This window comes from Octopus sinensis, linkage group LG6, assembly GCF_006345805.1.
Source record: "Octopus sinensis linkage group LG6, ASM634580v1, whole genome shotgun sequence".
Taxonomy (NCBI): Eukaryota; Metazoa; Mollusca; class Cephalopoda; order Octopoda; family Octopodidae; genus Octopus; species Octopus sinensis.
In genome coordinates this window covers 48,740,528-48,767,199 of record NC_043002.1, presented here as the reverse complement: position 1 = coordinate 48,767,199, position 26,672 = coordinate 48,740,528, and the positions used below count along the sequence as shown (strand labels likewise).

At 38.6% G+C, this 26,672-nt stretch overlaps 1 protein-coding gene across 2 annotated transcripts in view; it reads left to right on the top strand.

Moving 5' to 3' along the window:
* LOC115213084 (neuronal PAS domain-containing protein 3-like) overlaps positions 1 to 24,885 on the top strand; it is a 357,535-nt gene extending 332,650 nt beyond the window's left edge. For both annotated transcript variants that reach the window (XM_029782003.2, XM_036503882.1), the window contains 8 exons: positions 7,209 to 7,317; positions 8,275 to 8,364; positions 9,845 to 9,954; positions 15,862 to 16,055; positions 18,184 to 18,290; positions 20,842 to 20,989; positions 22,417 to 22,529; positions 23,326 to 24,885. In XM_029782003.2, coding sequence (XP_029637863.1) covers positions 7,209 to 7,317; positions 8,275 to 8,364; positions 9,845 to 9,954; positions 15,862 to 16,055; positions 18,184 to 18,290; positions 20,842 to 20,989; positions 22,417 to 22,529; positions 23,326 to 24,779 — 2,325 coding nt within the window. In that variant the 3' untranslated portion in view covers positions 24,780 to 24,885. The remainder of the gene's footprint in view (positions 1 to 7,208; positions 7,318 to 8,274; positions 8,365 to 9,844; positions 9,955 to 15,861; positions 16,056 to 18,183; positions 18,291 to 20,841; positions 20,990 to 22,416; positions 22,530 to 23,325) is intronic.
* Positions 24,886 to 26,672: the final 1,787 nt, after the last annotated feature.

Here is a 26,672-nt window from a genome sequence, read left to right as displayed (position 1 = left end):
GCCCGAAATTTTGGGGGAGAGAGGGGGTCAGTCAATTAGATCGACCCAGTTCACAACTGGTACTTAATTTATTGGCCCTGAAAGGATGAAAGGCAAAGTCAACCTTGGAGGAATTTGAACTCAGAACATAAAGACAGACGAAATACCTATTTCTTTACTATCCACAAGGAGCTAAACACAGAGGGGACAAACAAGGACAGACAAACGGATTAAGCCAATTACATTGACCCCAGTGCGTAACTGGTACTTTATTGGCCCTGAAAGGATGAAAGGCAAAGTCAACTTCTGAAGAATTTGAACTCAGAACATAAAGACAGACGAAATACCGCTAAGCATTTTCCCCAGCATGCTAACGTTTCTGCCAGCTTGCTGCCTTACATATTTATATTAACATAGAAACAACAAAATGCAAGGTCGGTTTGAATGGAATTTGAACTTAACATAACTAAATGTCATAGGATAGTGTCTCCTGCTATGGTGGAAATAATTTTGTAAATTACATACATATATACATATTGAGTTGTCAGATAAATTCGTTCATTTTCCATTTATTTTTATCCATATATTTCATCAACAATTTTACCAAATTAGTCAAGTAATACATTCTCCTTTATTGTTCACTTCTTGCCAATGTTCCACCAGATTATCAGTGTCTTTGACGGTATAAACCATTGGGTCTTAACTCTAAAGGGTGAAATTCTGTTTTAAGCACTCCATAAAACCCTTCATAACTTTATTTTGGAGTATTTTCAGAAAATTTTTGAAAATTTGTATTCTACATACAGGAATTCATATGACTATCAGGAAAAAAATTTCTTATTAATTTTGTGAAATTTTAAAAAACTTTTTAATTTTTCGAATTTTGTTTTTAAATCACAGTTTAAAATATGCATAGACTAAATTAATTGCTTAAATCCCACCTGTAGACCAATTAATGTGTTCATACGGAGAAAGATATTGAAAATCATCAATACACCGGTAACAAAGAACTGAGGAGAGTATCAGGTGGTCATGAGAGATGCTAAAAATAACAGCTAAATAGCTCTTAAATCACACGCAAAAACGCCTTGCTTGTTTTTGCATAATCGTATGGATTCCTATGTTACAACACAAACTTAGTCTTTTACTTGTTTCCGTCTGTGTGAAGACCTCGTAAAAGGCATGTGAATTATGAATGAGAAAACATGGCTTTTTTAAATGACCTACACGATATATGTAGGCATGTGGCTGTGTGGTAAGTAGCTTGCTAACCAACCACATGGTTCCGGGTTCAGTCCCACTGCGTGGCATCTTGGGCAAGTGTCTTCTGCTATAGCCCCGGGCCGACCAATGCCTTGTGAGTGAATTTGGTAGACGGAAACTGAAAGAAGCCTGTCGTATATATGTATATATATGTATGTGTGTGTTTGTGTGTCTGTGTTTGTCCCCCTAGCATTGCTTGACAACCGATGCTGGTGTGTTTACGTCCCCGTCACTTAGCGGTTCGGCAAAAGAGACCGATAGAATAAGTACTGGGCTTACAAAGAATAAGTCCCGGGGTCGATTTGCTCGACTAAAGGCGGTGCTCCAGCATGGCCGCAGTCAAATGACTGAAACAAGTAAAAGAGTAAAAAGAGTAAATACGCTCCAGATGGTGTAGACTCTGATTATATTGGAATTTGTAGTGAAAAAGTTTTTTTTTTTTTGTTTTTTTTCTGAATAGCGGGTGAGGAGTTTCGAAAAATTCCCATGAGTTGGCTTTATTTCTTATCTTTCAGAAAAAATAGGTAAATTTTTTTATAAGATTTTATACATATACCTCACAGAATCTATAGATTACGGTTATATCGAAATTTAATATGAAAAAATTTATTGGTGGAAAGGTACACATACATATTGACTTGAAATTTCGAAAAAATACATACAAGTCCACCAATTTTATTTTTTAAATAATAAAACGATTTAATCGCAATCTACACATTCTGAAAGGAAATTGTAGAAAATTTCGTTTAAAACTATTCATTTTCCTGAAAGATATGAAGAAACAAAGCTAAACCGTGTGTATTTTCCGAAACAACTTACTCCATCTTCTAATGATAATATATATACATATCATCCACCTTTAAGTGGCTTTGACATTCAAGCTAAGGTAGAAATTATCTATGACTAGGTAAATTTGTAAATGAAGATGACTGGGGGTCTATAAATTTTGATTTCAAATGTAGACTTGGGAAGGTGACTTCATCGATATTTATGGTCAAAGGGAGATAATTGCATTTGGGTGATGCTCATAATTCCTTTAACGTACGTTCGGGGCAGATTAAGATCAACGTGACCTGGTGTACAGAAGTGTGATGTAACATGAAATATACGATGAACTATATAAAACATAAAATAATGTAGTATATAAAAATGTAGGCAATCTTTCGTCTCTAGTAGACCTTTCCGTCGATTTCCGTAAAAATTTTTTTTTTTTTTACATATGGGCTTGCGGGAACTTTTGAAGTAATGAGAGCGAAAGAGACTAAGAGAAAGCGATTGTATGACGAGGGAAGTTCTTTTGAACTTACCGAAGCATTGATGTACATGTGTGTGAGTGTTTGATGGGGTGTGGGAGACAGACAGTATGTTGTGTAAGTGAAGTGCTTCTGTTAGTATGAGTGAAAGAAAGAGATAACTGAAATTTTTTACTCGGTGTATGTGTATATGTATGTATATTACTTCAAAAGTTCCCGCAAGCCCATATGTAAGAAAAAAAAATTTTTTTACGGAAATCGACGGAAAGGTCTACTAGAGACGAAAGATCGCCAAAATGTATAATATTGCAAAATAAATACATGAACATAACAATTATAGATAATATTATGTAATAATATATTGGCATGGCTAAAAATTTTGCTATCCAAACACGTGGTTTCGGGTTCAGTCCTACTGCATGGCACCACCTACAACTTTAGGTAAAAAGTTACTGAAAGAATCCCATCGTGTGTGTGTGTGTGTGTGTGTGTGTATAGGCATAACTACAGATTTCTGCCCCCACCCCACCTTGGATAATCATAACTTTCAGAGAAATGAGTATTTTTCAATGAAATTTTAATTTTCTATGAATATGCGTTATATGATGTAGATTCTGAATATATAAAATTTTGAGAAAAGTGTGTTTTAGGAGGTGGGGATTTCGGAACATTCACTGGAGTGCACTTTAATTCGTCTTAACTTTCAGGAAAATAGATATTTTTCAATGAAATTCTCTACAAATATCCTACCTCGGACTATGTAGATTCCGAAGACATAAGAAAACAATTGGGGGTTATTTTTGAGAACTGTTCCCCTCTCGAGGGTGTTTCGGAACAAGTCGTCCATATTTGTTTCATTTTCTCGTTTTGTGCGTTTGTGCATCCATAGATTTCTAACACACACACACACACACACACACACAATTTTAAAAGTTCAAACGGGTACTTATTCCATTCAATGTTATGTTTATTATAGAGATTATGTAACAAATTATAATTTACACTTCTATATTTAACTGTGCGTGTATATTCCTTATTTTTGCTTCTGGTGTCTTCTGCCTATTAGAAACGTTTACCTGGGAATTTACTTAAAGAGGGGGAAAAATCGTATGCCACAGATAAGTCGTCATAATAACATATTTCTGTGTACCAGACCTTTAGCTGTTATTTTTAGCATGACGTGTTTTCTGGTGAGGGCTTCATTTGCCTGTTGTTTCGGTAGAAATCTACGGATGCAATATGTACCGAGAGGGATAAAAATCAACCATCCAGTCAACATCATGGTGTTTGGAGTGATCACTAGTGATGGCGACGTTATGCTTCCATCTATCTTCCCACGCGGCCTCAAACTCGATACAGAGGCCTACATCAACATGCCACATAAGCAGGAGAACCTAGTCATGACAATTTCTGCGACTACATCATCCCTAACATTTGACCACCTAACTCCCCAGACTGCAACCTCCTTGATTATTATGTGTGGGGTGCAGTTGAGCGAGAGACGAACAAAACTCCTCGTAACACCAAAAACGAACTGAAGGCAAGGATTATGGCAGCATTCACCAACTTAAACAAGGAGACTGTCCAGAAGAGTTGGTTGGAAGCACTCCGTCGGGTACGACGACGAGGGTTCCGGTTGATCCGAATCAACGGAACATCCTGCTCGTGAAATTAACGTGTAAGTGGCTGAGCACTCCACAGACACGTGTACCCTCGGGAATATTCAGCGTGACACAGAGAGTGACAAGGCCGGCCCTTTGAAATGCAGGTACAACAGAAACAGGAAGTAAGAGTGAGAAAAAGTTGTGGTGAAAGAGTACAGCAGGGATCACCACCATCCCCTGCCGGAGCCTCGTGGAGCTTTAGGTGTTTTCGCTCAATAAACACTCACAACGCCCGGTCTGGGAATCGAAACCGCGATCCTATGACCGCGAGTCCGCTGCCCTAACCACTGGGCCATTGCGCCTCCACTCCAGAAGAGTTACAGGAGATTCCAAAGTCGTCTGGAGACCGTAGTTGAAACCAATGGCGATTTTATTGAATAAATTTACTCTTTAGCATTTCAAGATATTTTAATGTAATTCTAGTAAATATATCTGTTCAAACGAGATGTCAGTGTTATTTTCATTTTTGTGTGATTTAGACAACAATTTATTTACCACACCCTGAATATCATCATCATCATCATCATCATTTAACGTCCGTTTTCCATGCTAGCATGGGTTGAACGGTTCGACCAGGGTCTGGCAGCCATGGAGGCTGCACCAGGCTCTAGTCTGATTTGGTAATGTTTCTACTGCTGGATGCCCTTCCTAATGCCAACACACGCACACACACATTCGTACATATACTTTATATTAGGTTTGATGATGTATGTGTTGATGCATGAAACTCTCAATGTCACTTTGTAACTTCTGCTGATCAAATAAAAATATATATGTTATATATGGGTGGGGGAGATAGAGCATGCCTGTGCGTATGTATTTGTGTGTGCATTTATGTCTTATGTCACATGATGGCTGTAAATGAGTACTATCAAAAACAGAAAAAGAAAGAAAAACCATATCTGACCATGGAGAAATATTGCCTCACTTGGGAATTGGTCAGGGTTGGCCACAAGAAGAGCATCTGGCCATAGAAAAGCTACCTCAACAAATTTCAATTGACCCATGCAAACAGGAAAAGGGACATTTAAACAACAACGTTAATGACAATCATGACTATGATGATGACAATGACGACAGTGATGATGATGATGATGAGGAGGAGGAGGATTTTATATATCATATATAGGTGCAGGAGTGGCTGTGTGGTAAGTAGCTTACTTACCAACCACATGGTTCTGGGTTCAGTCCCACTGTATGGCACCTTGGGCAAGTGTCTTCTACTATAGCCTCAGGCCGACCAAAGCCTTGTGAGTGGATTTGGTAGACAGAAACTGAAAGAAGCCCATCGTATATATGTATATGTGTGTGTGTGTGTGTGTGTGTCTGTGTTTGTCCCCCCAACATCGCTTGACAACCGATGCTGGTGTGTTTACATCCCCGTAACTTAGCAGTTCAGCAAAAGAGACCGATAGAATAAGTACTAGGCTTACAAAGAATAAGTCCTGGGGTCGATTTGCTCGACTAAAGGTGGTGCTCCAGCATGGCCGTAGTCAAATGACTGAAACAAGTAAATGAGTAAGAGTGACAGTTACTTCTAAGTTTTGTTATGTGCAATATTTGACCATGGTGTTCTTATGCAGGGGAGTTGTCAAATTTCCAGTTGTTATCATTGGTGTTAGTAGTAATGGGACAAATATAGTATATAGATGTTAGATGTCTGCTTTTATATGTTTGTATGCCTTTGCGCATGTGTGTATGTGTGCTTGTGTGAGTGTATGTGTGTTTTATGTTTGTACTCTTAAGTGTGTGTGTGTGTGTATATTTGGATACATCGGTAAGTTTGAATGCAATGTTTTTGAAGTTGTTGAACAACTCCATTGCAAGGGTATCTGAAATATTTTTTAGAATTTATGGTGTTCCTTAGAGATGTGGTCTGGAGAATAAGTGAGGAGGAAGAGGTGAGGAATATCATTTTTGGTCAGTTTCTAGACCTAGCTGCTAAGAGATAGTGGATTAGCAACAGATATGGTATGCATGTGTGAAACAAGCCTGTGTTTGTATGTGTAGATATATGAATGTGTACATGTCAGACATGTTTCTTTTTATGTATGTATATGTGCATGTTTCTATATATAAGTGTGTGTGTGTGTATGTGTATGAATGTAAGTTCCTTGTGTGTGTATGTGTGGTGAGATTAAGTGTCATGCTTGAGACAATCATTATAAGTTTAAGTAATCATCATCATTTAATAGCCATTTTCCATGCTGGCATGAGTTTGATAGAACCCGATGACCTGCAGGCCTATGTCAAACTCCTGCAACAATTTGGTGTGGTGTCTACAGAAGTATGCCTTTCCTAACCACCAACAAGTTCTTAGTGCCAACCACAGCAATTCATATACACTAGATATTCCTAGACAGAAATATACACCCACATGTGTGTGTGTGTGTGTCTGTGTGTGTTTGTGTTTGTGCAAGGTTGATTTGCTAATTAATATTTTAATTAGGGCTAAGGCAGCAAGCTGGCAGTACACTGAGCAAAAGTTCTCAGTTCAAATTCCACCAAGGTTAACTGTGCCTTTCACCCTTTCATGCTCAATAAAATAAGTACCAGTTGAGCACTGGGGTTGATGTAATTGATTTACCCTCTCCCCTGAAATTGCTAGCCTTGTGCCAAAATTTGAAGCCAATATTTTAATTCAGACTGAATTATTTATTTATAATATTTATAATATTTATCTATAATATTTACGTGCCACCGGCACGTAAAAAGCACCATCCGACCATGGCCATTTGCCAGCCTCGTCTGGCATGTAAAAAGCACCCACTACACTCACGGAGTGGTTGGCATTAGGAAGGGCATCCAGCGTAGAAACATTGCCAGATCAGACTGGGCTTGGTGCAGCCTTCTGGCTTCCCAGACCCCAGTTGAACCGTCCAACCCATGCTAGCATAGAAAGCGGGCGCTAAACGATGATGATGATGATGATGATGAAGGTTGTGCTTTGAATATCTTTCTCACCATTTTCTTCAGTAGAAATTCTATTGTTTTAATGTTTGAAATTTTAGATCAGTACCATACTTACAATTGTTTATATTCTTCAAAGGTTGAAATGACTGGCAGCAGCATCTTTGATTACATTCACCAACAAGATCATGGGGAATTGTCGGAACAGTTAGGACTTTGTGTTCCACAGAACAACTGCACATCCAACAGTATGTATCTTATCTTTTCTCCCCACCCCCACCACAACCTCCCGCCTTCTTTCATAACAACACTAAGTTTAAATTATCACTAGAATTATCACTAGAATTATCATTGCGGTAGTCATATTAAGCAATTTTAGAATCTCAGTCACATTTTCAGTAGTTTTCATTTAAAATTTAAAGTTCTATATATCTCATTTTAATTAATTAATTTTTCATAATCACAACTATTATTGCTGTTGTTGTTTTGCAGTCCTAGAATAGTCCTGATAAATAGATCTAGTGATTTTCAGCTACGTCAAAGGTCTTGAACTCAGCACTGAAAGTATAAAAAAGTGGTTGTTAATAATGAAAATGCTCCTGCTGCCTACTATTATTGATGTTGTTAATGTTTATAGCCCAAGGTCACTCTTGTCAAGCAGACTTATCATCATAAGCTTATGAGTCCATCACCAAGTAAGAGGGTTACATGAAAATTTTGTACTTGAATGTGTCTTTTTATAAGATGGTAGGGTTTGCTTCAAGACGATCTAGTTGTGACTACCACATTTTTTTTATCTCTGAAACCTAGCATATCTAAGATCACATCACCCAATGTATCCTTCTTTTCTAGTGTAGTTTGAGGGAGATTTGGTTCTCTTTCTAGCAGGTTGAAAGATAGCCATTTAGAGGCTCTAGTATTGAATCCATTAATAGATTGGCTTCTATCAAGCACATAGAAGCTTTTTCATAGTCCAGTCACATTTTTAGTAGTTTTCATTTAAAATTTAAAGTTCTATATATCTCATTTTAATCAATTAATTTTTCATAATCACAACTATTATTGCTGCTGTTGTCCTAGAATAGTCCTGATAAATAGATCTATGATGAAAGACATTCCAGCCTTCCAACCATAACTTCCCTGTATTTGTTGTTTTTATTATTTATTCATTTATTTATTTATTTATTTATATTTTTTTCTTATAGGTGGAGGTGTACCATCACCAGGTTCTAACTCTGATGAGGGTTCGAGTACAAATCATTCCCGATCAATGACGCCTCCGCTTGGAGAACGCTGTGAGTATATTTTCAAATAATGTCCCAGATAATTTTGCAAACTATTTCTCATTGCTATTCTCTCTTCTAAAAGAGGAAAATAGACAGAGAAAACGTAACGCAATTTCTGAAAAGCTTATGAGAACACACTCTTTTGGCAGGACAAGTTTTAAGATACTTAATCAGATTTGTTTAAATTGGGCTCTTTTCCAAAAGAAGACCCCATGCCAAGAGAAGACCCTATGTCAAGAGAGAGCACTGCACCAAGAGAGGGCTCCATGTACATACTCAAACAAATGACACTATGATGAATTTTTTTATACATTATTGTGGCTAATGGTGGAGGTGCATGGCTTAGTGGTTAGAGTGTCAGCATCATGATCATAAGATTGAGGTTTCGATTCCTGGACCAGGCGACACGTGTTCTTGAGCAAAACACTTCATTTGATGTTGCTCCAGTCCACTCAGCTGGCAAAAATGAGTAACACTGTGAAGGACTCGCGACCTGTCCAGCTGGGGAACACATACACCATAGAAACCAGGCCCATGAGCCTGACTAGGCTTTAAAAGGGTGCGTTTATTTTATTATTTTATTGTGGCTAAATGTGGAGCCTCAAGCCTTCAACATGTTTTGGCTGGGATTGACATACTACACAAAGTATAAAGTGTCAATTTTTGGCTTTTGTAGAATAGAGAGACCCACTGACAATCCTCTAATTGGGCCTCACACTCCCTAGTGCTGACCCACTTTTGGGTTAATATTCCATCTGACATAAGGTGGCGAGCAGAAATGTTAGCATGTTGAGTGAAATGTTTAGCAGTATTTTGTCTGTCTTTACTTTCTGAATTCAAATTTCGCCAAGGTCAACTTTGCCTTTCATCCTTTTGGGTGGGGGTGAGGGTTAATAAATTAAGTACCAGTTGTGTACTGGGGTCGATCTAATCTATTGGCCCCCTCCCCCAAAATTTCAGGCCTTGTGCCAAGAGTAGAAAAGAATATTCCATCTGACATGTCTTTATTCAAATTTGGCAACTTTTATTCTTTTACTAGTTTCAATCATTGGATTGGGGCCCTACTAGGAAACTATCTCAGTGGGTATTAGTTGATTATATAGACAATAATATTTTCTCTGGGACTTATTGTATTGATATTATAGGAGTAGCCTCAGCAGTGGCAACAACAACAATGATTTTGATGGTGTTGTTTTCAACAGTGATGTGATCTGTGACATCATTTTCTCAAGACCCAGTGCATCTGAGACCACATCACCCAATGTATCTTTCTTTGAGAGACATTTGGTTGCTATTTCTTGCAGGTTCAGAGAAAATCCACTTAGAGGCTTTGATATCAACTCATTAAGACTGATGTTGTTCTTTATGCTGTGGCAAAGGCAACATGACCAATATATTGGTCTCCTAACTAAAAACTTTCATCGCAGACACTTTCATTTCATTTTTTTTTTTTAAATAATTATCATTTTTCTTTTTATTCTTTTCTCAGGCCAGGTTATGAACCCATCACCAAGTAAAGGAGTGACACGAACATTTTGTGTTCGAATGAAGTCAACACTAACTAAAAGAGGAGTACATGTAAAATGTTCAGGCTACAGAGTAAGTCTTCTTTTAATGGGTTTCCACTTTCATTTCAGAGTGAACGTGAAAGAAAAAAGAAAAAGAGAAAAAAAAGTGACAGAGAGAGAGTATATTATTGCATGGGTGAATGAGATGTGTGCGAGTTTGTACTTTTGTGGGTGTGAATGTGTGCTGTACTGGCAGTACTATAGCACTTTTTTTGTTTGTTTTGTTTTGTATTTCTAAATTTTCATGAGTCACTAGGACTCATAAGATCAGTTACCCAGTTTCCATGGCCTATCAGTGATTGAGATTACACCATTCCTTCTGAATGGGATGCCAGTCTGTTGCAGAGATCAAGACCTATTTCTCTAGCTAGTTGAGTTCCCATGAGGAGGCTGCCTTAGTTGTTGTCATAGCTGTTGCTAAGCCAAAGTCAGCTCTGATCAAAATCTGTAGTCAAGAGGTATTTAACCCATTCGTTACTAGCCTACTTGAAACTGGCTCTGGCTCTGAGTACAAATATCTTCTTTTCATAAGTTTTGAATTAAAATCTTCAACCAAACCTTAGTCACAATTTATGTTCCTAACACTAGCTGAATGATAACTAAGCTATTTTACTAAATTTTTTGTAATATTTAAAGTAATTGAAAGAAACACAGAGCATCTCAAAATAAATACAGTAACAAAAGGGTTAAGCCATTACCCTTCCACCTTTTTTTTTCTTTTTTTTTCTGCAGGCATCACATAACTCAAATCTGCATTATCCAATGTATCCATTTCTTTTTTTTTAAAGATGACAGACCTTGGTTTTGAGTGAGACTTAGCTCCTAAATCAAGCAACCAAATAAGGATTTCCCCCATTGACTTATTAATAATGCATGTATGCACCTGTAAAATGTTAGAGATTATTTAATAACCTTCTTCTATTAAAAACTGAACTGTGGTGCAAATATGAAATAAAAGTATAGGTGCAGGCGTGGCTGTGTGGTAAGAAGCTTACTTCCCAACCACATGGTTCCAGGTTCAGTCCCACTGCATGGCACCTTGGGCAAGTGTCTTCTACTATAGCCTCAGACCAACTAAAACCGTGTGAGTAGATTTGGTAGACGGAAACTAAAAGAAGCCTGTTGTGTATGTATATATATATATATATTTACACACACATATATATATATATATATATATCATCATCATCATCATCATCATTTAGCGTCCGTTTTCCATGCTAGCATGGGTTGGACGGTTCAACTGGGGTCTGGGGAGCCCGAAGGCTGCACCAGGCCAGTCAGATCTGGCAGTGTTTCTACAGCTGGATGCCCTTCCTAACGCCAACCACTCCGAGAGTGTAGTGGGTGATTTTATGTGCCACCGACACAGGTGCCAGACGAGGCTGGCGAACGGCCACGCTCGGATGGTGTTTTTATGTGCCACCGACACAGGTGCCAGACGAGGCTGGCAGACGGCCACGCTCGGATGGTGTTTTTATGTGCCACCGACACAGGTGCCAGATGAGGCTGGCAGGTGCCAGACGAGGCTGGCAGACGGCCACGCTCGGATGGTGTTTTTATGTGCCACCGACACAGGTGCCAGATGAGGCTGGCGGACGGCCACGATCGGATGGTGTTTGTTACGTCCCCAAAGCACGGAGGCCAGTCTATGCGGTACTGGCTACGGCCACGTTCGGATGATTTTCTTGTGTGCCACCGGCACTGGTACCACAAAGATACAAATTCCATTTATGCTCATCTATTTTGATTTGTTTTGATTTGATTTGATTTTCACTTGCCTCAACAGGTCTTCACAAGTGTCACTTGCCTCAACAGGTCTTCACAAGTGTCACAAGAAGGAAGGTATGCACAGGTGGACTGTCTACGTCGCCGGGTCTTCGGATGGTGTCTTTATGTGCCACCGACACAGGTGCCAGATGTGGCTGGCGAACGGCCACGATCGGATGGTTTTCTTGTGTGCCACCGGTACTGGAACCACAAAGATACAAATTCCATTGATGTTCATCTATTTTGATTTGGTTTGATTTTCACTTGCCTCAACAGGTCTTCACAAGTGTCACGCGTGTCACACACTTGCCTCAACAGGTCTCCACAAGTGTCACACACTTGCCTCTGCCTCAACAGGTCTTCACAAGTGTCACACACTTGCCTCTGCCTCAACAGGTCTTCACAAGTGTCATAAGAGGGAAGGTATGCACAGGTGGACTGACTACGTCGCCGGGTCTTTGGATGGTGTTTTTATGTGCCACCGACACAGGTGCCAGGTGAGGCTGGCGAACGGCCACGATCAGATGGTGTTTGTTGTGCCCACAGCACGGAGGCCAGTCGATGCGGTACCAGCTACGGCCACTTCGGATGGTTTTCTTGTGTGCCACCGGTACTGGAACCACAAAGATACAAATTCCATTGATATTCATCTATTTTGATTTGGTTTGATTTTCACTTGCCTCAACAGGCCTTCACAAGTGTCACACACTTGCCTCAACAGGTCTTCACAAGTGTCATAAGAGGGAAGGTATGCACAGGTGGACTGACTACGTCGCCGGGTCTTCGGATGGTGTCTTTATGTGCCACCGGCACAGGTGCCAGATGAGGCTGGCGAACGGCCACGATCGGATGGTGTTTGTTGTGCCCACAGCACGGAGGCCAGTCGATGCGGTACTGGTTACGGCCACGTTTGGGTGGTTTTCTTGTGTGCCACCGGCACTGGTACCACAAAGAAACAATTCCACTGATGTTCATCTATTTTGATTTGTTTTGATTTGATTTGATTTTCACTTGCCTCAACAGGTCTTCATAAGTGTCACAAGAAGGAAGGTATGCACAGGACTGACTACGTCCCAGGTCGGGGCCACGGGTTATGGCCTGACTAGTCTTGCCGGGTCTTCTCATGCACAGCATACTTCCATAGGTCTCGGTCTCTAGACATTTCCTTAGTGAGACCTAAAGTTCGAAGGTCGTGCTTCACCACCTCGTCCCAGGTTTTCCTGGGTCTACTCTCTCCACAGGTTCCCTCCACTGCTAGGGTGTAGCACTTTTGCACACAACTATCTTCAGCCTTTCTTGTCACATGACCATACCAGCGCAGCCGTCTCTCTTGCACGCCACAACTGACGCTTCTTAGGTTCAGCTTTTCTCTCAAGGAACTTACACTCTGACGATTATGAACACTGACATTACACATCCATCGGAGCATACTGGCTTCATTTCTTGCGAGCTTACGCATATCCTCAGCAGTCACGGCCCATGTTTCACTACCATGTAGCATGGCTGTACGTACACATGCATCATACAGTCTGCCTTTTACTCTGAGCGAGAGGCCTTTTGTCACCAGCAGGGGTAAGAGCTCTCTAAACTTTGCCCAGGCTATTCTTACTCTAGCAGTTACACTTTCAGCACACCCACCCCCGCTACTGACTTGGTCTCCTAGGTAGCGGAAGCTATCAACTACTTCTAGTTTGTCTCCCTGGAACGTGGCAGAATGGTCTCTGCATATTCCAGTGTTTATTGCTCCTGAGCATTTGCCACAGACAAAAATATTTCCTAGTTAGCCTTCCTTTGACATTGCTGCACCTCTTATGTGTCCATAGCTTACACTTGGTGCATCTTATAGAGTTTCTACCTACACCTTTTTACAGATCGAGCAGGGCCATCTACCTGAAGGCGTTTGTGATTGATACCTTCCTACTTATTAGAACTTTGGTTTTGGCTAGGTTGATTCTAAGGCCCTTCGATTCTAATCCTTGTTTCCACACCTGGAACTTCTCCTCCAGTTCTGATAGTGACTCAGCAATTAGAGCAAGGTCATCAGCATAGAGGAGCTCCCAGGGGCAACCTGTCTTGAATTCCTCCGTTATTGCCTGGAGGACTATGATAAATAGGAGGGGACTGAGGACTGACTGACCTTGGTGGACCCCAACCTCTACCCGGAATTCTTCACTGTACTCGTTGCCCACCCTCACCTTACTAGCAGCGTCTCTGTACATGGCTTGCACAGCTCTCACCAACCATTCTTCTATCCCTAGTTTCCTCATTGACCACCAGATAAGGGACCGGGGGACCCTGTCAAAGGCTTTCTCCAAGTCAACAAAAGCCAGGTACAAGGGTTATCTTTGGCTAGGTATTTCTCCTGCAGCTGTCTTACCAGGAATATAGCATCAGTAGTACTTTTCCCTGGCACGAACCCAAACTGCATATCATCTAAGGTAACTCTCTCTCTAATTAGTTCGGCTACAACCCTCTCCGTAACCTTCATTACCTGATCCAGCAGCTTGATGCCCCTGTAGTTATTTGTCTCTAGGGCGTCGCCTTTACCTTTGTAGCAGTTGACTATTATGCTGCTACACCAGTCATTGGGTATGACCCCCTCGTGTATCACTGGTTAACTATACGGGTGACTAAGCTATAGCCGACACCACCAGATATTTTGAGCATCTCTGCAGTAATTCCTGATGGACCTGGGGCTTTCCTGTTTTCATGCTTCTAATTGCCTTATCTACTAAGGAACTGTTAACTCGGATTGCTGGTCCCTCTGTTGGGTCGACATTCGGCAGACTCTCTTTATCCCATTCATTTTCTTCATTCAGCAACCTATCATAGTGGCGTCTCCAAGTCTCTCTCTTTGCACCCTCATTAAGTGCAAGTGAACCGTCCTCCTTGCGAACACATTTCTCTCCTACCACGTCACGATTCCTCTCACACACTGTCTTGCAACACGAAATACCTCAAGTCTTTCATCCTCACGACGCAGGACATTGGCAAATTTTTCCTTCTCTGCTTCCCCTCTGGCTAGATAGACCTGTCTCCTGGCTTCCCTTCTGGCAGACTGATACACTTCCCTGCTACCACCGTTCTTCCAGGCCTTCCAAGCCTGTTTCTTTTGTCTAATAGCCCTGTCAACAATATTGTTCCACCACCACGTTATTTGGGGTCTTAAGGGGACTTTGCACCAGCCACAGATCTGGTCAGCGGCTTTCAGCAGTTTGTCCCTCAGAAGCGTCCAGTTGTCTTCTACCCATGCGTAGCTATACTCCCTTCCATTTCGTCTAAAGCTTCAAATAAATATCTCTAAATCTCTGTCCATTCGCAGGGTCTTTAAGCTTCCAGACCTTCTTCTCCATGTTGGTCGTCTTCTAGTCGCCCTCTAGTCCTGATCCTAAAGTCACTAACTACCAGTCTATGTTGTGGGGGTGTGCATTCTTCACTGGGAAGGTTTTGGCATTTATAAGCAGCCATCTTTCCCTTTTCTGGCAAGGATGTAGTCGATTTGGCTAGTATGCCGGCCTGCCCGATCGGTAGGTGACCAGGTGGCTTGTCGGTTTCCTGAAGTTAGTGTTGCAAATCATAAGACTATTCGCATCGCAGAACTCCAGCAGCCTGGTTCCCTCCTCGTTGCGGGAACCATAACCGTATATATATATATATATATATTTATGTATGTATGTCTTTCTGACTATGTTTGTCCCCACTGTCATCACTTGACAACTGATGATAGTGTGTTTATGTCCCTGAAACTTAGCAGTTCAGCAAAAGAGCCTAATAGAATAAGTACTGGGCTTACAAAGAATCAGTCCTGGGGTCGATTTGTTCGACTAAAGGCATTGCTCTAGCATGGCCATTGTCAAATGACTGAAACGTGTAAAAGAATAAAAGGATATAAAAGAATCTTAATCCTTTTGTATTTAAACCAACCATATTCAGCTCAAATATTCAATCTGCTTAATGCTCAAACTAGCCAGATCCAGCCTCTCACACTTATCCTACAATGTTATTCTAAAAATATACAATCACATCATCAAAATCTCAAGGCTACAATTAATACATGATTAATTCAAAACTATGTGAATAAACAAACATTACATTTGACAGAGTAATATGAATGCTAACTGGTTAAATAAATTATTTGATTATTTATTTGCATAAATTTTCATTTTAGGTTGTTCATATCATGGCATCTCTTCGTAGTCATATGAGTTTCCCTATGGGCCGGAAACATCCACCTTCACTCCTGGGATTAGTTGGCATGGCAATAGCTTTGCCACCACCCACAATTACTGAGTTGCGTATTGACAGTGATATCTTTATCACTCGACTAAGTCCGGATTTTACAGTTCTCTACTGTGAACCAATGTAAGTATTCCTATTTTGTTTTTCTGTTATTGTCATTATGATGTCATATTTAACAGAAATTTTGCAGAGCATTTAACAAATGTCATGTTCCTGATTTTCTTATCCTTAATACAGATTAAAATAAATCCAACCAGCATAATATGGGTAATTAGCTAAGAGAGTAAAGACACTGTTATAAGGAAAACCACAAATAGTGTTCATTACAGCTACTCAGAGTTTCATGTCCAAAACATTGATTTCACCATTTTTCAAGCTGATAACAGAATGGTTTGATCATCTTGTTCTCAGGCCGAAAAAAATGGGAAAATAAATGTTTCTGCAATGAACCCTGGATAGCTGTAATTAACAAGGTATGTGGTCATTATTATAACGTTATAGACTATGACTACTGAGGATATATGATGGCTTGGAACAAATGAATCCAGTATGCTCTACTGGATGGGTAATGTCAGTGTGCATATATAACAGAGTGTAAGTGATTTGAGAGAAAAACTGGGTATACAAGGCATCAGGTGTAGTGTGCAAGAGAGAAGACTGTACTGGTACAGTCATGTAATGCATATGAATGAAGACAGTTGCATCAAGAAGTGCTGATCTCTAATTGTAGAGGGAACATGTAGAAGAAGTAAACTCAGGAAGATGTGGAAAGAAGTGGTGAGAAAGGATTTACTGACATTGGGACTCACAGAGGGAATGGCAGAGGACTGAAACTCCTTGCAGTTCGCTGTGCTTCAGATAACACACCATACCAAGTGAAAGTGTGATTGTCCCCTGCGTCCATCTTCAGCTGAGCATTCCTAATCTTGTGTCATTGAGACCCAAAGGTGTCAGGTAATGCTGAATAAGTGCTATAGACGGACCATAGTTAAGTTCCAGATTCGGTAATTTTGCGAATAAGGGTCCAACGTTGGTTCTATGTCAGCATGTGTATATAAGAATTTTTTGCGTAATAAGATAAAAAACCAAGGCTGTGTAGATATTAGAGCATTTATAGGCAGAAGGTCTTACAGCTGTTTCTAGGATATTTATTGATTATATCCCTTCATCGGAGACGGTGTGAGAGGATGGTTAAGTCATAGTTAGTTTAGATGTGATACAAAATAGAGAGTGAGGTAGAGGAAAGAAAATAGATGAAAGATATGTATGTATATTGAAGTTGTAAATCCATTTTTTAGGCATAATGGTATATATGCAATATTCCAATATCCTATGAGTAAAGTTCAAAAGTTCAACAGAGTTTAAAATGGGTCCTTCCTTATAGAGTTTATAAGTAATGTAAGATTCCCTTATGAGTGAGATCCAGCAGATTTTTAAACTTGGTCATTCCCAGTAGGGAATTTATATACAGTGTTGCAGAGTCAAAGGTTTTTATTTAAAGTGACCTAAAGTGACAGCCTTGGTGTTTTATCTTATTACACAATATATATATATATATATATATATATATAGTTGGAATTTCCCAAAAACAAACAAAAAAACAAAAGACGAAGACGGGTGTATAAACAACAAACAGATGTATTAATTTAAAGCTCAGGAAATGAGAAAGTATTTTACGTTTTGAGCCTACATTCTTCAACAGAAAGGAACACAGAAATAACAAAGAGAGAAAATAAAAAAAGGTTTAGTGGCTAGTGATCAATATATTATATATATATATAGATATTATATATATACATACATATATATATATATTATATATATATATATATATATATATATATATATATATATATATATATATATTATATATATACGCACGCACACACAAAAAGAGAATAAGAGAGAGAGAGATGTATGTGTGGTTGTGTGAGTGACTTCAACTGAGTGGTTACAGCAAAAAGTGGTCTCCCACTTACCCAGGAAAGAAGCACAAGCCATTGTTACAATTTACTCTGACTCACATAGATTCTGCAACCTCTTATTAAGACACTCACAAACACCTTAGACACATCATGAACATTCTAGAACACTACTAAGCTCACTATGATAACTGACTGAACAAGACAAGCACAAAGTATGATGACTGAAGACACTTGGTTATAAACATATGGTTATAAACTTCTTAACTACACAGCTAAGTAATTTTTTTGAATATATTGTAATGTTTTCAACTGCTTATATTTTTTAGCATTTCTGACATGATGGATCTTACAGCTGAAGATTTAACAAACAAGGTCTTGTATGAATTCTGTCATGCCGGAGACTTACAGAAATTACGCAAATCTCATGTAGATAGTAAGTAAAACAAATTCACTTTTCTACAAGTAACCTACTACTGATTTTATCTACTACCTGTCTCGGTGCCCCTAGTATGAATAAAGAAGAACAGTCTGGATGAAGATAGTATATTTACTTACATTTAAAGATTTGAGGCATTGAGAATTGAAACAACCGGTTGTAAAATGACATTCACTTCTTACAAATATTCAGCTTTGCAAAACTGTCTGTCCTAAGCTAAGATGGAATTAATGATGGGACCATGTAAACTCCACCAATACATACACATGCATGCACACACACACACACACACACACACACACTTACATATATATAATCAGCCGAAATTGCAAGGATAATCTGGTGCTTGACTGATGAAAGAAAACTTCAAATGACCCGTCCTTGTTTTCTTTGTATCGTCTATCTCGTTATGCAAGTACATCTCGGTAATATATTAAGCAATGATAATAATATTAAACAATTTACTTAGTCTATTATTTTCTTTTCTCAAAATTGTATCTCTTTGGCGGTAACTCATTCATATTTCCTTCCCAAGTACCAACTTGTAACAGTTTAGACTTAACTGCAATCACACTTGTTGAGTTAATGCTAATATAGTTAATGTAATGAACATCAAAACACTAATGTGGTGAGGAAAAGATAATATTCATTAAATGACTAATACTATTCTAATCTTTTAGTCCCATATGGGAGACAACTCCAAACATGTTTTGATCTTATTAAACCTTTTCAATGAAGTATAGCCTTCACTGTATTTGCTGAAATAGTGATGAGAAAATTAGAATATCTCTCTATAGAATCACTTGGAGAAAGTACACAGAGGCACCATCTGCTTTATAGGAATAGCTAAGTTAATACTAACATATCTCACCTTGATTTCCTCCCTTTCCTATACTAGATAGACTTTGTTTTTTATTGTTTTTATTTATCTATTTAATTATTAGCCCATATATTTTTACAGAAGGAGAGGGGGAAGTTTAAATAATTTACGAAGAACAATTGTTTTTATATCGAGATTCTTTCATTCATGTTAACCAAGCAGAGTTATGTACCTTGCCTTGCAGCACTCTGTTATAAGCCACATAATATGGTCAGCAGTTCAACTTGTTAACCTCAAAACCATTGTGCTTCTTACAACAAAATAAAAAGAAGTAGATGTAGCATCACTAACAAATAAAAGCAAAAAAAAACAATGTGGGGTGAAAGAAATAAGAAAAGTACTAATACAAGTTCTTGCCTTTGTCTCAAATTTACGCAAACAAAACACATCACTACAATTCATTCATGGAAATCAGGAAAGGAATTTTTTTTTTCTTTTGGTAGACGGAAACGGAAAGAAGCCCGTCGTATACATGTGTATGTATGTGTGTGTGTGTGTCTGTGTCTGTCCCCCCAACATAGCTTGATAACCAATGCTGGTGTGTTTACATCCTCGTAACTTAGCAGCTCGGCAAAAGACAATGATAGAATAAGTGCTAGGCTTACAAAGAATGAGTCCAGGGGTTGATTTGCTTGACTAAAGGCAGTGCTCCAGCATGGCAGCAGTCAAATGACTGAAACAAGTAAAAGAATAAAAGAGTAAAAGAATATATATCTGTGTGTGTATGTATGTATGTATGTACGTATGTATGTATGTATGTATGTATGTATGTGTCTGCGTTTGTTCCCCCTCCATCACTTGACAACTGATGTTGTGTTTACATCTTCGTAATTTAGAGGTTCAGCAAAAGAGACCGATAGAATAAGTACTAGGCTTACAATAAGTCCTGGGGTTGATTTGTTTGACTAAAGGTGGTGCTCCAGCATGGTCAGAGTCAAATGAGTGAAACAAGTAAAAGAATAAAATATATACATTTATATACCTTGGATCGTAGGGTGACCTGCTGTGCTTGGGGAGACCTATTGAGTCAAGTACATCAACATCAAACTAAATATCAAATGGAAATTATAGTTGTGATACCTGTGCTGGCGGCGTGTAAAAAGCACCATCCAAACGTGGCCGATACGAGCGCCACCTTGACTGACTTCTGTGCCTGTGGCATGTGACCTGCTGTGCTTGAAGAGACCTATTGAGTCAAGTACATCAACATAAAATAAATATCAAATGGAAATTGTAGTTGTGATACCTGTGCCGATGGCACGTAAAAAGCACTATCCGAACATGGCCGATGCCAACACTGCCTTGACTGGCTTCTGTGCCGGTGGCACGTAAAAAGCACCAACTGATTGTGGCTGCTTCCAGCTTCCCCTGGCACCTGTGCCAGTGGTATGTAAAAAGCACCCACTACACTAACAGAGTGGTTGGCATTAGGAAGAAACAGCTGTAGAAACACTGGAGCCTGGTGTAGACTGGAGCCTGGTGTAGACTGGAGCCTGGTGTAGACTGGAGCCTGGTGTAGACTGGAGCCTGGTGTAGACTGGAGCCTGGTGTAGCCTCCTGGCTTCCCAGACCCCGGTCAAACCGTCCAACCCATGCTAGCTTGGAAAACGGACGTTAAATGATGATGATGATGATGATATATGTGTGTGTTTTTTTCTTTTCTTTTAGTTCTGTCAAAAGGCCAAGTATGTACTGATTACTACCGGCTAATGAATAAACATGGAGGTTATTGTTGGATTCAAACATGTGCTACAACCATCTGTAATGCTAAGAACTTGGATGATCAGAACATTATAGCTATCAATTATATAATAAGGTTTGTAATTAATTACTTGCTAAATTAACTAGACTGCTGTGATTAATCACTAATATAAAACTTTCAAATACTAAATTTTCTGATTTTGAATAAGTTTATGCGCAGTGAAGAAAGATGGAATTCTAATGCCCGTGAAATGTGTTAACTAACTCTTTCTTTTTTTTCAGACATAAACCATCCTTCAGGCATAAACTATCCTTAGTTTCCTTCAGTTTTGTTTTTCTGTGGTGGGCATAGAGAGAATGAGAAGTGTTAATGAAAGGCTATTCTGAAAATATATTGGAAAATAAATGTGTCAATTTGGCAGTTTACATATCCTCTCTTTCTCTCATGCACACCTTCTCTTTTGCACATATACTTTCTCTCTTTTACTGATACACAAATTCACTCACCCGCTCTCTCTCTCTCTCTCTCTCTTTCTTGCACTCTGTTGCTCTCTCTCTCTCTCTCTCTCTCTCTCGCACGCTGTTTAGTCCCACTGCATGGTACCTTGGCTAAATGTCTTCTACTGAACCTCCAGGTCAACAAAAAACTTAGACAGAAATTGAAAGAAGCCAGTCATGAGTGTGCGTGTGTGTGTCCTTGATTTGGCATTATGTGATGGCTATAAACGAGCATTTCTATCAAAAAAGCGGTGTCCTTTGTTTCATTTGCCATTGAAACACGTAAAACTAGGTAAAAATATTCCCTTACTTAGAAACAGGTGAGGGTTGGCAACAGTAAAGGGACCTAGCTGAAGAACCCTGCCTCAACAAATTTCATCTGACTCATGCCAACATAGAAAAGTGGACATTAAAAGGATAGTGATGGTTAATTAACACTTATTACTAATTGATGCATTAGTGTAGAAGATTGGCAGAATGCTTTGCAACATTTCTCCTGGCTCTTTACATTCAGAGTTCAAATCCCACTGAGGGTAACTATGCCTTTCATCCTTTAGGGTCAGTAAAATATGTAGTAGATAAACATTGGAGTTGATATAATCGACTATCCCCCTTCCCTAAAACTGCTGCTCTTGTGCTAAAGTTTGAAACAATTAAAGGCCACATACTGGGGAAGTCATAAGCATTTTGAGCAAAATGCTTAGCAGCATTTCTTTTGATTCTTTACATTCTTTGTTCAAATTCTGCCATGGTCAATATTGCCTTTCATCCTTTTGGGATTGATAAAAGAAGTCCCAGATGAGCAATGGGATTGATGTAATCAACCTACCCACTCCACTAAAAACTGCTGACTTTGTACCAAGATTTAATGCCATTATCATTTGATTCATTGGTCAAATTTTTTGCCATATAACTGTAGTCTTTTCAATGAGTTCTCATTGAAAAGGTTACAGTTGTGTTTTTATTGCCAAAATGTTCCTCTCAAAAATAAAACAATTCTTATTATATTCTTCTATTCCTAAACAAATGTTTTCTATTTTGCAGTGGTTTGGAATGTGGTAACTGTGTTTTTGACACAAGTCAGCTAAAGAATGTAACTGGAATGAGCTCAAACAGTAGCAGTCTCAAAGACCAAATCAACCAAGATACAGATATAGGTATATAGATCTTTACTGACTTTGATGTCTTTAGAAATGACATTTTGAGTTCTGATTGACAAATTCCAAGATGATGAGGAAGATACACAAATAATTTGAAACAGTGCAGTTAAAATAGTATTGTAATTGATAACTAAGTTGTCTGGCAAGCAATAATCATAGTTACTCCTGAACTGTTGACCTGTATACTGGACAGCAAGATGGCTCCAATATTCTTGGTTTTTAGTATAGTTGCCTGTATCTTCCCATGTGATGCTAAGTTGCTTCAGACCTTCTTTGAGGGTGACATACCATGTCCTCTTGGGTCATTTTCTTTTTCTTTGTCCCTCTCCTGGCACTCAAGCTGGCTTGGTGTTTGTCCTTCTTGCAGTTGGAAAACATGACTCGCAAGTCTCACTCTTCTTTTCAGCACAATTTTCTGCGAGCTGTGCAAATTGGTTCTTCTAGAGACTTCAGTGTTTGTGATTCTGCCCCTGTAGGGGATCTTGAGTATTCTACATAGACACAATTCATGAAATGCATTCAGCATCTGGGAAATCTTGGCAGTCATTTTCCAAGTTTCTCCTGCATAGACTGCTCTTAGTGGGACAATTCCTTGGTACGACCAGATCTTCATACTGTTGGCAAGCAATAGGACATATTGTTAAATTCTATCTGTTGGTCTTTCTTTTTTCTATCTTAAAATAGTGCTTATAATGTCTAATACTATATATAAGATTAGTGGTTAATATTTTCCTTTTTAATTCTTTGAAGTTCTTTCAAAATTGCCTGTTTTTTCTTTTTTCCTTTTTTCCAGACTGTCGGAAAACAAAAGATAAAAGTCATAAAAATGATAATCAAGGTGGAATTAGCTCACAATCCATTTCCATGAAACCCTCTTCTACAATGTCTGCTAATAATCAGAATAGTATAGAAGGTCATTATGATAAGCAGTCAGTGAGTCAAGAGTCTGAAGCTCTCTTTACAGGGGTACAATCCAAATTATCCAACAATAACAATGACCAGAATGAGGTCAACGACAACTGCTCCATGTTTATTGACAAAAGCAATGAACCAATTAAACTGGACAACAAAAATTCAAGACGCAAAGCAGAAAAGCCAAGAAAGCGTCGTCGAGAAAATGAAACCATTGAAGATAACTATTTGGAGGATGAATTTCTTAGTGACCATAAAGATATGGACAGTAAGATCACTCGTCTCATTAGTAGCATTGATGACAACAAAAATAATTCAGGGGAGATGAATCACATAAAATCAAATGTGGCTATGTCAATGAGAAATCAAGAGAAACTAACAGCTAACATTTCATCTCCAATACCTGAAGACTTATCAACAAAATCAGTGACTATAGTTCACTCTCCAGTTCAGAATTCACATTTACCAAATTCAACATCTAATAGAGATTGTACATCAGATTGGACAAATACTGTTGAAAGTAACACTCCTGACTTCTCACACCAACACACCTCGGTTAAAGACTTAGAAGATGTGATGAACCGGCACCTGCCAACAATTACAGAAAATCCTGATTCCAATATGAATGGAGAAATGAACAACCGTTATCAGTCACGACACAAACCAACAATACAATGGATTGGATCTCATCAGAATGCATCAGATTCTCTTCCTGCCTCAAATCTTCTGAGGTCAATTTTTGCCAATCGAGAATCCGTCATTCGAAGCAGTCGTCCACAATGTTATAATGACATTCCTGTAAGTATGTTAACGCCACCTAGTGGTGACGGTGGCTATAAAGATCCAACAAATGCATCAATGTCATCAATGCCAAATGGAAGCAAGGCTCCTATCAACCAAGATGCACAGTACGCTGCTTCTACATATGCATCCACTCCATTAACCGTTTCTATGTCTTGTAATGCTATGTCAGACTCTTACAGCATCACACCCCCATCTTCTGTCTCTCCTCAAGACAAATTGCACTCACCCTTCACCGATGTTAGCTATGTGGATAGTACCACTCAATGTACAAGTCTTCCAGCCGACAATTCTGCAATCCAGCGTATACCTGTCAAACCACAAGCTGGCTATACATTAACTGTCACCTCACCTCAAAACCTTGAATATGATCATACAAAATCTACAGGATTTCAAGCTTCTGGTCCATACATCCCAACATCCTCAGAGTATACCCATTATAGTCATATGAACAATGGTAATAATACTCCTTCCTATGACCATAGTAGTCATCGATCTTCAGGACCGTGGTACTCAACTGCATACACAAATTAATAATTGGCATTTATTCAAACTTTACCCAGACATTTCTTTAAGGTTTAATGTAACATTCTGTTGATGAGCTTCCCACACATTTCATTATTTTAATAAATATGCAAAAGAAAAAATATATATACATATATAAATGTAAAGAAACATCAACACATGCATGCATACATTCACCACATTCACATACATGAGTTTACATATACACACATATGTATGTATATATATATATATATATATACACACACACATATATATATATATGTATATATGTATATATATATATATATACACACACTCACACACATGCACATACACATACAAATGTACATACATGCATTGATATATATGTGTGTGTGTGTATAGATATATGTATATACATGCATGTTTATAAATATATATATGCGCATATATAGATACATAAATATACATGTGTGTATGTGTGTGTATGTATATATATATATATATATATGTTTGTGTGTGTGTGTGTGTGTAATGTATGTATATTTATATATATATATATATATATATATATATATATATATATATATATATATATATATATATAATATATATATATACATACATACATGTATGTATGTATATGTATACATATATATGTATATATCAGGTGGTGCTATTAAGTTAGACATGACCTGGGCCAATCTTTGGTCAAAACGTATCTAAGTTGTCTAAGTTATATATATAATGCTACTGGTGACATGTAAGTTGGTACATTTTGTTAAATGGTTAGATTGTTGGCAACTAAAGCAACATCACCCACCCCAATCCTACCTCTACAGGGCTAGCCTGGTTAAGAGGAGTGCTAAAAAAAAACCCAACTGAATCAACACCTACCAATAGAGTACATTGAAATAGAAATATTTGATATAGTGACCAAGTGCACTGCTGTCCATTTGGGAGTACTGTTTCCTGAGTTATTAGTCAAAATAGGAATAGATAGGACTCCTTTACTGTGGTAGCAGCAATCTATTTGTACTACCCTGTTGTCTTGTGGGTGTGTCAAAGGGTACACTCTGAAAGAAAAACAAGCTGTGATAGATAGCTTTAAGGCAGTTCCCAATCGATTGGATTTCCAGTAACTTTCTGCACCTGTGAGAAGTTACCAGTCATCTTGAATCGTCTTTGCCATCAGATGCATGTCCTTCACAGCAAAAATAGTGATATTGGGAAATATACTTTCCTAATGTCAACTTCATTGTACAGATAACATTTCCTGCAATGTCGACTATGGGTCTTGGATCTCAGTGGTGGTCATTGTTGTTACAGTAGCCAAGGTACCACATGTCTTTGATAATGAAATACTACCACTTCTGTGGTTTATTCATTCATGGATGCTCACAGTAAGCATAGCACAGATTTAGCTGTTGTGATTCTACAATCATCCACATAGTTGTCTCCTCTATTGCTGCTCTTTAAAAGTGCAGTTATAAAAAAAGATTCTCAATTCCAGAAGATAGTCGTCACTGAATTAGGTGGACAACTGTAAGCATGCACATACTCATACATATACACACACAAGTGTATGCATTAATGTATGTTTGTGTGTGTGTGTGTGTGTACATACATAGATATGCATTTGTGCATATATATGCATACCATCATTGTCATTTTATGTCTATTTTTCATGCTACCATGAGCTGAATTTTTCCCTTCTTATTCAGTGTTGCTGCCTTTCAGATAGGTTATAAGGACTGTCCTCACTAAAATGTTCACATGTGTACGCATACAAAGGAAAAAATTGTGCACACACAAGGTTTCCAGGATGAAATCAATTTTTTTAAAAATTAAAGGTAGCATCTTGTATGGATGCACCACATACTTAACAAAGAGGGACAAAATTTTCATATTAGTAAATTTTTGAGCCTATCCAGTGCAAAA